The sequence below is a fragment of the Pavona decussata genome, unplaced genomic scaffold, assembly GCF_977016875.1.
Source record: "Pavona decussata unplaced genomic scaffold, jaPavDecu1.1 SCAFFOLD_150, whole genome shotgun sequence".
Taxonomy (NCBI): domain Eukaryota; kingdom Metazoa; phylum Cnidaria; class Anthozoa; order Scleractinia; family Agariciidae; genus Pavona; species Pavona decussata.
The window spans coordinates 127,101-140,760 of NW_028145562.1; the positions used below are offsets into that span (position 1 = coordinate 127,101).

A 13,660-nucleotide genomic window follows, 5' to 3' on the forward strand; every position below is an offset into this window, starting at 1 on the left:
TCTTATCTGCTCATGAATTTGTTTGGCCCCCTTTGTGGGTGAATTGAAAATTTTAGGTTGCGTTCGATGACTTTATTCTGGAATAAGAATAAATGGAATGGTTATTAGATTTGTCTTTTTAAGTAAATTTGAGAAGACATTTCTGCATTTACTTTTGCTGACACATGATAATTTAATTTAATTTAATTTTGTACTCCAGTAAACTGTAATTCCAAAAACCACTAATATGAGGGATTCCTTGTCATCATATTTGCATGTGTTCCTATTCCGGAATAGGGTCAATCGAACGCGATCTTATCTTTCGTTGATCTCTGGGGTACTCCATTTTTGGGGGGAGTTCACAAGAAAACCATGAAAGTGACACTTACCTACCCCTCCCCGAGGACGTGTTCTTACAGCGCGGGATCTGGGTACGAATTGATTGAACTGAACATGCGCAGTACCCTGGGAAGAAACGCGGGAAAATTCTCGTGAGTCGATCGATCGAAGACATAAACATGTCGACTCTCTTCTCCTACTTCACAAAAACGCCGAAGTCTAAGAAGCCTTCTTCGCCAATATGCGGCGAGACAGCCGAGAAAAAGAAGAACCATTCTCCGAAAGAAGAAGCGCAGGGTTTTACGCCAATCAACGAAGAGAAAACGAGAATAAAGGAAAGAACGACAGATAAATCGAGCAAGAGCGAGGAATGCTCTCCGCGGATTGAACTCTATGATATTCTCTGGGCGAAACTCGAGGGACACCCTTGGTGGCCTAGTTTGGTTTGTAATCATCCTACACAAGGCGTGTTTCAGCAAAAGGATAAGTGTCATGTGCAGTTTTTTGGAGAACCACCGAGTCGAGCTTGGGTGAAGCGAAGGTGAGCTGTCCAGACGAAGTATCTTGTACATTGCGTTAGCTGTAATTAGCTACATTTCCATTTGCCTTTGTTAGATATTTAGTTCAGTTTATTGTGGAGTGCTTATATCCTTTTGGACTGTATTTTGCGTCGATCAAATGAAACCGTACCTTCACGAGCATACCTCAAGGTGGGGAATTTAATGTTGAAGTTTTGAATTGACCAGTGTATTCACCTATAAGACCGGCGTAATCAATCGATGACAATCGATCATCGGAAATTCAATCGATCAATCGATAACAATCGATGACAATAATTAACTAATTATTAGTTAATTGCGATTGGGCAATCAAGGACCAATCGGTAGTCGCAAGCTTCAGTCCTCTAAAATTGCTATTGATTTCTATTGATTACCATTGATTATTATTGACTATCCTTTTGCTGTCAAGCTGTTTTATTTTTTCAATCAATTTTTGATTAATAATTTTGTTAAGTTTGTTCCATTGTGGTCTCGTATGTGTGTGGTTACTTTAACCCCGGCTTTTGCACAAAAAACCCCCCAGAAAATATGTGGTTGTTTTGACTATCTACCAGGTTGTAGTTTTAAAAATGGTACCACGAATGCCCATTTGCTGTTGAAGTTGGTGAGCGATTTGTTGCTCAGAAGAAGAAAGGAGATCATGGGAATGCGCTGAAAGTGATCGATAAGATACATGATCGTGGCCAACTGGGTCACCTACAAAGGGATTTAGTAGCACCTAGACTTTCTAAAAGTCGTTTAAATTTTTTTTCTTGGTTAGTTATGCCTTTCGGTCACTGCGCGACCTCGTTGAAGCTTGCTTTGCTCGCTTTTTCTCGGTCGCTACAAAGAACTTTTTTATGTGACTTATGAGGTCGTCTAAGTACAGTCGAACCTCGATTATCTGGACTCGTCCGGATCGCGGTAAATAGTCCGGATAATCGAGAGTCCAGATAATCGAAAATATGAATATTAATGAGATAGAAATGTAAACAATAGGTTACAGCTAAGAAAACATGATTTTAAATATGAAATCGGTTTCCCAGTAGATCTTTGTTGAATAAACTAGGCGTACAGGGCTTTATCCAACTGCTCATCATCGGCCAGCTTCAGGGACTTTAGTTTCAATCCTTCGCCCTTCTCAATGCTGTCAGTAAATTTTAGGATCTTGTCTTTGTTCTTCCGTATGTCAGAGATCTACTGCTTTTTGATGCCAAATTCTTGAGCTAAATTTGTTCTTTTTTCTTCTTTATCCAAACCTGAAATAATTATCTGCTTATCTTTAATCGATAGAACGGCTTGCTTTCGCTTTGTAGACATGTTTTTTATTTGAGTTTACGATCGGTCCCACGCAGAAGGAACTAATCAAGCATGAAATTCCTGTGGCCACAAAACAATTGAGCCAATCAGATATCAGCTGAATGCATCAGAATATTTCTTTGTCTCGTCACGCTTGCGAATTTTGAAAAGTGCACAGGATAATACGCTGTTTCAACAGTCTTTTGAAAGGATTATTGGGCTTTTTGTGACTTTGAGTTCAAAACATCTCAACTAATTAATTAATATTCATGAGAAAATTGGGACCAGAGAAAAAAGTCCGGATAATCGAATAGTCCGGATAATCGAGGTTCGACTGTAGCACCGCTCTGGCCTTTAAGAAGCAAAATTTCCTTGTCAAAATTTCTGACAAGCTTGCAACCTAGTCGCTTTCATGTCTCCATCAAGGTACAGGCCTGGATGCACAGCTCAACACAGTGGTCAATTAAATCTGTGGGGGTGCGGAGGGTGAGGATGCAACAAAAATGTTATGGGAACTGGGAAAGGAGGGAATAGAAGCCAAGATGAAATGATATTTGTGAGTTGGTGGGAGAAAAACATGTTGGTTAAAATTTTGTAAAAATTAATAAGGATTTGTCATTCTGTAATTTATATTTGCATAATTATTTTTAGGCAAGTGAAACCATTTGTAAAAAGATTCAACAATCATGTAGTGGATGCTACAGTTAAAAAGGCCATACAACAAGCAGAGGAAGCCTTACCACTTTCAAAAGAAAAGAGAAAAGAACTTGTAAATTGCATGCCTTCAGACGAGGAAGATTCAGTTGAAAACAGTAACCAAACAATGCAATCAGAGGACGAGCGCCCAAGTAAAGAGATAAATAAGCACAAACGGAAGAACAGTGATGATAGCCCAAACAAGGATATTGATGACGACGATGATGAAGTGACAGGAAGAAAGGTACAGTACGTACTGTAGATATAGAGAGGAAACAGGGGTAAGTGGATAGCTAGTGTAAGAGCAAGAAAGCTAGGAACACTTTCCAGGTTTGTCAAAGGTAGCCTGGGAAAGTGGACGTTGTATCAATGTGACTGCTTTGCTGTAAGTTGGTGGTGATCTACAGCATACACAAAAACACACCTGGAAAAGACAGCACCAAATTCTATACAAGAGGTGGATTTTTTTCTCTGCAGCCATATCTTTTTAGTACTACTGTAGGAAAACTTAATTAACAGCAACATTCTTTGTGTGACAACAATTAACGATTAGATAATGAGCTTGAGATTTCTATCGCGTGATAGCTGATGAGGGCGCAGCCCGAATCAGCTATCATGCATAGAAATCAATAGCGAATCTACTAGTCGTTCAAAACTAAACAAGTTACAAATTACCTATATCCTCATCGCAGACACTTCAAAAACGCGAGGAAGCGGCCACCATTTTGTTGAAAGCCGCTACTCATTATCCATCACAAAATAGATAGCGAGTAGCATAGCCAATCAGAGAACGGCATTCGTGATAGAACACTAGTAGATTTATACTAAAAGTGGATTGAACTGGTAGGAGGACTGTCAATGTGGGTTGTGAGAAAAACAAGATACTGATAGAGATAAAAAAGGTTTATCTGTCAGCTGGCAACTCGTTCCATTTCCACAGTACCTCATAAATTAATACAGTTAAATGCAATTTAACGGAGTTAACTTGAGCTCCAGTGTGCCAGTTATGGTCAGTGGTGTTTACAATGTGCGCTTGCACCAGGATGCCAGGTGATGTTGGATTGAAAGGTGTTTTGTAGCGGGAAAAGTGAGCGTTTGTTGAGTAGATTTACACGTCCTAAAAGGGTATTCTCCCCTTCCTCGCCTCCCTTTCAATTGTTTTTATCAGCGTAATGGGTGCCTTTCTTCTTTACTGTGTGGGGGCTTATGGCTGGGTTGCCAGGGTTTGCCAGCCACAGGAGCGGTCTTCATCTAGGAACTGGCTGCCAATACTGGAAACTCCTGGATGTCTTCAGGCTTGGCAATGCAGTTGTTAGGTACAGTCACAGGTATGTTAAACTCTCAGTAGTTAATGTGGAATGCATTTGTTTGTTTTCAGTATAACAGCAAACGTCCCAGACGAAAAGCTGCATCAAAGAACAACAGAGTGAAGAAAAGACGAGTCATTGAGTCTGGCTCTGAGGGAGACTCGGAGGGTATGTTAGTGACAAACTCAAACCGGCTAAAGGGAAACTGTGAGGAAATTATCAAGGCATCATTGCCAAGTGTTACTAATACATTGTACATGGTGCTAAATTTAACATGTAATATAATATGGCATGAAACGGGCCAGACAGGGGTCCAGCCATCCTACTGTTTGCCTGGGAAATAAGGGACTCAGTGACTTCTGATAAACTGCTTGATTCTCCTTCCAAATTACCTTGCATTTCCTTGTAAGGAGGGGGAGAATTTGACATGAGATCAACAGTCTCTTAGGGCCTTTTTCCATGGACCTTCAGTTGAAAATTCACCTGCTATAATCTCAGAACACACCATAATCATAATCATATACCGTAATTTCAAAGTAAACCATAATAACTTTTATTGGTTTTACCAAGACACAAGGAAAGGATGAAAAACTTGGCCAATTATTTCAAGTTGTAATCCATTTCCATCCTCCGCAACCATGACCAAAGACACTTATGCAATGTAAATAGTTTCAATGCACTCATATTAATAGTGACTTAACAAAAACTAGAGCATCATTTTTAGGTTTGCATTGTTGCAATGTGACTTTAAGCTTCTTAACTGTTATTAAAATTAACTACCTTAGTTCCCTTAAAGAAGTCTTTGATGTTTTCCTTTGCAAGAAAACAAATGTTTATTACACCACACTTTTCTTGGGAACTTTCAGATGAATACAAACCTGATGGTGATGATGATGATGACGAAGATGACAGCTGTAGTAGCGGAGTTGACGAAAATGAGTTGGCAGATGATGTCCAGTCAGAGGAAGACATTGAAGAAGATACTGAGAAGGTTATAGCTCATTAGGAACTGAGGTTTTAACGGTAGTTAAGTCATGATTGGGCCACAGCTGGCCATATGGCGAGAGCTTTTAATTACCTTAATTTGTTGCTCTTTAGCCAGTGAAAACCTGGTGAAGATTCTGAAAGTTTTTTAAGATTTGGGCAAATGCAATCAGACTTTTTAAGAATTAGTGTTCATTGACTTTGATGTTACCATGGCAACCAATTTTGATAGCCTTTTTCAGAAAATAGGAATTCTATTTTAAAATGAAGAAAAATTTCTTTTCTTGCTCTCAGCACTTTCCTGAAGTTTTGGGGAAATCCAGAAATCCAAGATGAGAGATCGTAGATGGCTTCCATTTGGCAATCAAGAAATAAAATAATGTAATTGCCATGTCATATGACATCATCACTTCCTGTTATGAACCTCAAAGGAAATGTCTTTGGATGCACTATCTATCCTAAAAGCCTCATTGTCATGGCTTTTATACTTGTGAAGCTATAAAAGGGGGGAGGGGGAGGCAGGGGATCCCTCCCTTCCCCTCCTGGCCCCAGAAGATAAAAAATAGTCCAGGCTAGATAGGCTTAAGACTTTTTCAAGTTTTCTAAATTGTCTTTATTTTATTTATATATTTATTTTCCGTAGCCATCCCGTAAACGCAAAAGAGGAAGTGCATCTACTCCTCAACAACAGAAAGTAAAGAATCGCAAGCCTTCCACGCCCTGCACCCCAGTCACTAGTAAGGCATCCATGTTGAGTACATCCTCACCATCATTACTGCTAGGGTCATTAGCAAACAAGGTATCCAGTTCTGCCAGTAAAGCTGTAGAATCTCTGGCAAGATTCCAGATGACTTCATCACCTGCTCCCAGCTCAAATGCTGATAATGAGGATGGGGTGGCTACTTATAAACATGAAAAGCTGGAATGGTTAAAGGAAGACAAGAGAAGGTAGACAGTACATCTTAGTTTGTGTTGTTGCAGAAAATATCCATACATCCCCACAGAAGGTATTTTTGGTTTCAGCCCCTCCCCACCCCTCTGGAATTACCAGTTTAACTCCATTCTTTCCTTTAACCATTTTGGCTTTTGATACCCCCTCCCACCCCCTCAGAATTTCCAAGGACCTTCCGTGGGGTGGTTATGGATATTTTCTGGAACCGCACAAAAGACCAAATGAACCATCTGCTAGCAGATGGTAACCTTTATCAAAGTTGATTTCCTAGCCAGTTTATCTAAAAGAAAGGGCATCATGTAGAGGATACCGTATTTTTTGAACAACAAATCTTAAATCACTGCATGTAATATAATTTGCAAAATCAGTGATGTGTGCGAGTTAACAAATTATCATGTGCAGTAAAATTTAAAAATATTAATTCAAATATACCTTAGTTTTCTTGTCACTTGATCTGGCTCGGAAATAAATTTAAACAATATAAGTTTTACCTTCTCTTTGCAAACTAAAATGCTCAGTTTCTTACCGGGTTGCCTTGGAATCTCATCAATGGCTTTTCTTTCATTGATGTCCACCAAAATGCAACTTTATCCGACTCGTGAGGGTGGTAGGTCACTTGATACTGGTAACCGCTATAAAATCCCTAACACGCCTTTATTAATTTGCTTTTAATTAGTTAATCTTTTTTTTTTTTCACATGATAAGCAAGCTTTGTGTTGAATGTTTTTTTGTATGATTTATTACAGAGACAAGCATGGCAGACCAATGTCACATCCTGATTATGATCCAAGAACTTTACTGGTAATAAATACATTATTGAAGTGTTCCAGCGCACGCAAATTTTTCGGCTCTAAGTGACTTTTGATGTAAGGTCAAATTCTCCTTTTGTGTTACAAGCGAATACAAGGCAATCTAGAAGGAGAATCTAGCAATTTTTCAGAAGTCACTTTTATGGGCTTTTTTCCAGGCACCCCTTGGATTAATATATTCATTTTAGGTACAAATAATACCTGCCATTTAATTGGACTGTGTGGAGTACCATTCAGTAAGGATATGATTAATAGAATATTCGCTAATTTGTGGAAATCATAAAAACCACAAACAAAGCTTCAACTTGAAAGTATAATAAGAACCACCTCATCACAGATGAAATATTTTCAGTTTTAAAAACATAAGAGAAGTAGCCAAAAAAACCCAAAACATTTTACTTAAGTACTTGCAGCTGACTGATGCATGCACTACACAAGAGAACTTGCTGAGCAGGCAGCCTGAAAGCCAAAACTGAATCAGTTGAATGCTTCAAGTCCTAGCTCCCTTATATGGGACCTAGACTTCAATAAATTAATAAGCAAAAGCCGCTGCTGTGACTGAATATCTACTGATCATTTCCCTATGGTAGATAAGTTAACCTGTTAAGGAGGTTTGGCGTGGTTTTGGTTAAGATTTAGATTTACAGTAGATTTAGATGAAATGAGGAACATAAACAAATTAGTAAAAAATATACAAATCAATATACTGTGAGCACCTAAGTTTCTGAATTTCTTCTCTTGACATTCCAGGTTCCTCCATCGTTTTTAAACTCCAAAGAAGTCACTCCTGTAAGTCTGCTTTTTGTTTGTTTGTTTGTTTTAACCATTTTAAGCCCTAACCGTGATCAGCTTCAAATTTCTCCTGGTAATATCAAGGCTTATTCAAACCCTGAGGTCATGAGAATTAACGATATGATCACCCAAGGTGAATTTTCTTGATATTTTAATAACTTCTCCCTACTACTCTTATAAGAAAAGTTTGGGGACAAAATAGGAGAATTTGTTCTTTGATATTGGGGGTTAAAGGATTAAGGGAATGATATGTGGAAAAGTTGTACAAAAAAATTAACCATTTTTGGTTGTTTTTGCAGGCAATGAAACAATGGTGGCAACTGAAGACTGAAAACTTTGACACTATCCTTTTCTTTAAGGTATAATTAATTATTTAATATGTGAAACTGAGCTGTGGTGATGTGATGCCTTGTACATTATTTGACTTCAGCGTAAGTATGCTCGGGTGGAGTTTTTTGCCACAACAGTCTGAACTTGTCTTCATCTTTCTGCGAATCAAAGTGTCCCTGATATGTTTGTTTTTGCATCTTTATCAGGTTGGCAAGTTCTATGAATTGTACAACATGGATGCTACAGTTGGTGTGAAGGAGCTTGGATTAATTTATATGAAGGTATACACTTAATCCTTATACTGCATGGTCCACTGGGTGAAGGGCATACAACTAATGAATCAGTGACAAATTTCTTGTTGATACAGTCAAACCTCTGTTAGTGGACACCTCCTGTTGGGGTACACCTCTTTTAAGCAGACACTTGGTCATGTTCTCAGCTACATACAAACACTACATTTTCAACCTCCCATAAGCCAACACCTCTCCTGAGCAGACACTTTTTCTGGTTCCGAGGGTGGCCGCGTATGGGAGGCTCGAATGTAATATGATAACTTGTTGGTTACTGGCAGTGTGGTTGTCGATATTGGTGATGGAAAAGTATGGTGGAAGGTGATGACGACGATGATGATGGTGATGGAGGTGACAATAATAAGGATGGATGAAGCTGATGATGATGATGATGATGATGATGATGATGATGGTTATGATTTTTTTTTTCAGGGTAATTTTGCTCATGCAGGTTTTCCTGAAATTGCATTTGGTCGCTATTCTGACACTTTGATACAAAAGGGATACAAGTAAGCATGAAGTTAATTTAATTAAAAATCATTTTCAATTTATTCTTATTGTTATTTGATGACATGTTGAGCACTCTTAATAACTCTTCATATCGTCTGAATAACAAACCAGTATTTTACCGTTGATTATAGAGTGGCAAGAGTGGAACAAACAGAGACACCAGAAATGATGAAAGAAAGATGCAAGAAAAGTATGGCTACTTTTCAGATTTCATTCTTCTTGTTGGCATGTCTGATGGTTGCATGAGGTTTTGGTTAATGTGTACTCTGGCAGGTTACTGAGCAACAGACACTTGACTCTTAAGCTGCTTAATTTTTTGAGAAAATGCATATAATGGTCATACATCTATTACATACATGTAATAAATTATGGTTTTGGTGGTCAAACATTTTTCAGGGGGAGCAGGGATGGCGCAGTGGTGAGCACTCGCCTCCCACCAATGTGGCCCTGGTTTGATTCCCGGTGACGTCATTATTTTTTTTTTGTTGTTGTCATCCCTGCTCGGAGGGTTTTTCTCTGGGTTGTCTGGTTTTCCTCCCTCCACAAAACCAACATTTTCAAATTGCAATTTGACCTGGGAGCCATTTGTTTATTTAAACTCAATGTTGTACTTAAAACCTACCCATTAATTTGGACCCTTGGTGACAACCCTGGCTTGCAAATACCCTTCCTCTTGTTTACGTGACAGTGTAGTAATTTTTCTGTGTGTATGTTATGGTCAAAATTTCTCTTTTTTGGTTTGAAAATTTTTGAGCCAGTTTGATTTTTGTTTCCCTTTGTCTCAGATTATGATAACAAATACTGCACAAAGGCAAATAAAAATTAAACTGCTTTGAAAAATTTTAAACCAAAACATATACATGATGTAGATGCGAATGTAAACCAGCCGTAAATTTCAACGTTTATTTCGACACGAGGCACCGTGAGACAAACTCGCAATTCTAGTTACACCAATAGGCCTTCATAAAAGTCGACTTAACTGCCATTTAAACCATGAAAACTAATAAACCTTAGTGAACTTCAAATTGAGGTAAAAACTCGGTGGCCCTCGTGGTAAACATTAAAGGCCACCTATGCGCATGCCCGAAACTAAATGTCTGCGCAGGGAACCCAGCTGGGAAACACGAAGCCCAGCAGTAACATGGCTCCCCAAAATGTCCAACATTTTCTACAAAAAGGAACTAATCTTTAGCAAACACAATGTCAATGTTCCATGCTTAGTGAAAACACTTAAAGTTTCTTTCACTGTAAATCTCTTTCTTAACAAAGTTCTGGCTCCTCAGGCTCCTCGTCGGGGAATCCCGGTCTCTCACGCTTCTACGAGCAGCACAAGCTTATTAACAGGTCTTTCCAGTCTGGATCCATTACTTGTCAACACTGTCACCGAACGTACTTGGTCCTGATCATCAGGGTGAGTTTCCACCACTTTAGCCATGGGCCATCTGTTTCTAGGAGACTGGTTTTCTTTCAACAACACAACATCTCCGACCTGAAAATTTCTTCGTGGCCGAATCCACTTGTTTCTTGCTTGTAACTGCTGCAGATATTCTTTACACCATCTTGACCAGAATTCTTGAGCCATATGCTGTGTACGCCGCCACATCTTTCTGCAGTACAGGTCTTCTCTCTTGAATTCTCCAGGCGGGGGCAGCACAAGTCTTGTCTTTCCTGTAAGCAGCATACTTGGTGATAATGGTGGTGCAGAATGTGGGTCGCTGAGGGTCTCCACCGTCAGAGGTCTGTTGTTGATCGTGTATTCGGCTTCGCAAAGGAAGGTCCTTAACGAGTCTTCGTCCAGCCGACTACCATGTTCTCTGATGAGACCATTCATGACATTTCTGATTGACCTGATTTGTCTTTCCCAGACACCACCAAAATTGCTAGCAGATGCAGGGTTTTTAATCCAATCAATGCTTTTCTTAAGGAGTTCCGCTTTGATCTCCTGGTCATCCATTTCTTCAATAGCTTTCTTGAGTTCTGCTTCTGCACCAATGAAATTCGTTCCTCTATCGCAGCGGATTTCCCTAACCGATCCCCGTCTACAGATGAAACGTCTGAGTGCATTTATAAACGAATCCGTTTCCAAAGAATCCGCCACCTCTATGTGTACTGCTCTACTTGCTAAGCAAGTAAACAAGGCTCCGTATCTCTTCACGACAGATCTTCCTCGCTGGACGTGCCAAGGGCCAAAGTAGTCGACCCCACAATAGGTAAAGGGTGGTGTTGGCTCTACGCGCGACTTTGGCAAATCTGCCATTTTCTGTTCTCCTTGGGTCCCTCGAAGGTGACGACATGTTACACATTTAGAAATAAACTGTCTGACCATCGCATTTCCGCTAACAATCCAATAGCCACAGGAACGAAGCTCGTTCAGAGTTATCCCTCTTCCGCTATGATGTGTTCTTTCATGAACATGGCTGATAATCAGTGAACTAATGTGGCTTGACTTTGGTAGGATCACAGGGTTCTTTAGAGTGGGGGGCAGATTGGCCTTCCGTATTCTTCCACCAACTCTCATAACACCATCACTGTCTAGAACTGGATCCAACATGCGGAGGGAACTTGTCTTCTTAAACAGGGCTTTCTTTTCTTTGTCTGACTTACGACTACCGTAGACAACTTTCTCTTTAACGTCTTGCAGACTTTTAATTTCTGACGGGAACTCATTTCTTTGTACGTGCTTTATGATCTCCATTTCTGCTTCTTCTAAGTCAGCTACGTTGACTCTTGTAGAATTGACATCCTTACGTCCGGCAGGTCCTTCATCAGATTCCAAACCGCTGGACACTTTTCTCTTGGCTAGGACTCTATCTCTCAGATGTCTCTTTTTCAGGCAAAGTGCTACAGCCATCTTTGCTTTAAACCAACTGGAGAATCGTCGAAGTCTCTTGACAATATCACTGCTCTCTTTCACCGTGCTAATGTTAACCTTGACATTTTTTACTTCAGGGGAATCTGGATCGACGTGGTCTTCATACATTTCTTCCTTCAGCCAGCTCTTTGCAGGTTCTTTCAGGAAGTCAGGACCCGTGATCCATGCCGCCTTCTCAACAAAGTCCTTTGGAGACATACCTCTCGACCCTTCGTCAGCAGTATTCAATGCAGTTTCCACATAGTGCCATTGTGAAGGAGTAGTGTGCTCGTGGATAAGCTGAACTCTGTTAGCTACGTAGGTATGAAAACGACGAGATTCATTACTTATAAAGCCTAAAACGACTTTACTGTCCGTCCAGTAGTAGTCCTTTATGCCCTCATACTCCAATTCATCCTTTAACTTGTCACCAATATTGACAGAAATTGTGGCAGTGGCCAATTCCAATCTCGGGATACTGACTATCTTCTTCGGTGTTACGCGGGCCTTTCCCATAACAAACGACACATGTACCTTCCCGCTCTCGTCTTCAAGTCTCAAATACGAGCACTGTCCATACCCACACGTCGAAGCATCGGACATACAGTGGAGCTGTGCCGACACAATCTTTCCGAATTCTGCGGGTTTGAAACTTCTTGGCACTTTTAAACTTTCAAGTAAGCAAAGTTCATTCCGCCATTTTTCCCATCTGCTTTTGGTTGCATCGTCAACGGGTTCATCCCAGCTGTTAGACTGACAGATGTCTTGTAATATCTTCTTTCCAACAAGTACTACCGGAGCAATGAAACCTAAGGGATCGTAGATAGAACTAATCGTTGAAAGGATGCCTCTACGTGTGCAAGGCTTATCCTTAAGTTCAATCCTGAAGTTGAACGTATCTGATTCGATGCACCAAATAACTCCTAGTGTTCTTTCAATAGGCAACTTATCTTGGCCAAGTGCAAGGCTCTTCACATTCTCTGCTCTGTGCTCGTCAGGAATTGAGTTAATGATGCATTCAGTGTTGCCCACAAACTTAGTCAAGTTAAATCCCCCATTCGTGCAAACTGCCTTGACGTCCTTCACTAGATCGATAGCTTTGTCCTCGCTGCTTGCAGATTTTAGAACATCATCTACATAGAAGTTCCTTCTAAGGGTGTTGGCTACCTCAGTTCCATAGTTGTCTTCGTTTTCGTCTGCTGTACGCTGAAGTGCATAGTTGGCACATGCAGGAGACGATACTGCACCGAAGAGGTGCACAGTCATACAATACTCTTCGGCTTTCTGCTCCAAGTCTCCATTTGGCCACCACAAAAATCTGAGGAAACTTTGATCTTCCTTTCTAACTCTCACTTGAAAGAACATCTTCTCGATGTCCGCCATAAAGGCATAGTTCTCCTGGCGAAATCTGGTTAGCACGCCAAGGAGGTTACTTGTAAGATCCGGTCCCTGAAGAAGCTTGTCATTCAAGGACTGTCCTTCAAATGTGGCTGAACAATCGAACACCACTCGTACTTTCGACTTCTGCGGATGATAGATCCCATGATGAGGAAGGTACCAGGTTCTTCCAACTTCATCTTTGAACTCGTCATCCACCTTGCAAGCATATCCTTTGGAGATGATATCAGCCATAAAACTGCAGTAATCCGCACAATATCTGTCATCGGCCTTCAGACGCCTTTTTAGGCCAGTCAGACGCTTCTCTGCCTGTGCATAGTTGTTAGGGAGCTGAATGTTCTGATGCTTAAATGGGAGGGGCATCTCATAATGCAGGTCATGAAGATGAAGGATGCCACTTTCCACCGTTTCGCAGAACTTGATGTCTTCACGCGACATTGCTGTCCCCTTTTCTTGTTCAGAGAAGTCCAAGTCAAACATCTGACTAACTGCTTGTGGAGTTATCCGCTCCTTCACCTTTCTCTGTGTGACTACATATCCCCGAGGGGTAATTATAGTATCTTCAGGGCTAAGATTGATTTGGTT

General features: G+C 40.4%; 1 protein-coding gene across 1 annotated transcript in view; it reads left to right on the top strand.

The window, feature by feature from the left end:
• The first annotated feature begins 385 nt into the window (after positions 1 to 385).
• LOC146466203 (DNA mismatch repair protein Msh6-like) overlaps positions 386 to 13,660 on the top strand; it is a 35,834-nt gene continuing 22,559 nt past the window's right edge. The window contains exons 1-11 of the mRNA XM_085127654.1: positions 386 to 859; positions 2,808 to 3,096; positions 4,231 to 4,327; positions 5,026 to 5,150; positions 5,787 to 6,091; positions 6,842 to 6,896; positions 7,655 to 7,693; positions 7,996 to 8,055; positions 8,233 to 8,307; positions 8,749 to 8,825; positions 8,958 to 9,016. Coding sequence (XP_084983780.1) covers positions 498 to 859; positions 2,808 to 3,096; positions 4,231 to 4,327; positions 5,026 to 5,150; positions 5,787 to 6,091; positions 6,842 to 6,896; positions 7,655 to 7,693; positions 7,996 to 8,055; positions 8,233 to 8,307; positions 8,749 to 8,825; positions 8,958 to 9,016 — 1,543 coding nt within the window. The 5' untranslated portion in view covers positions 386 to 497. The remainder of the gene's footprint in view (positions 860 to 2,807; positions 3,097 to 4,230; positions 4,328 to 5,025; positions 5,151 to 5,786; positions 6,092 to 6,841; positions 6,897 to 7,654; positions 7,694 to 7,995; positions 8,056 to 8,232; positions 8,308 to 8,748; positions 8,826 to 8,957; positions 9,017 to 13,660) is intronic.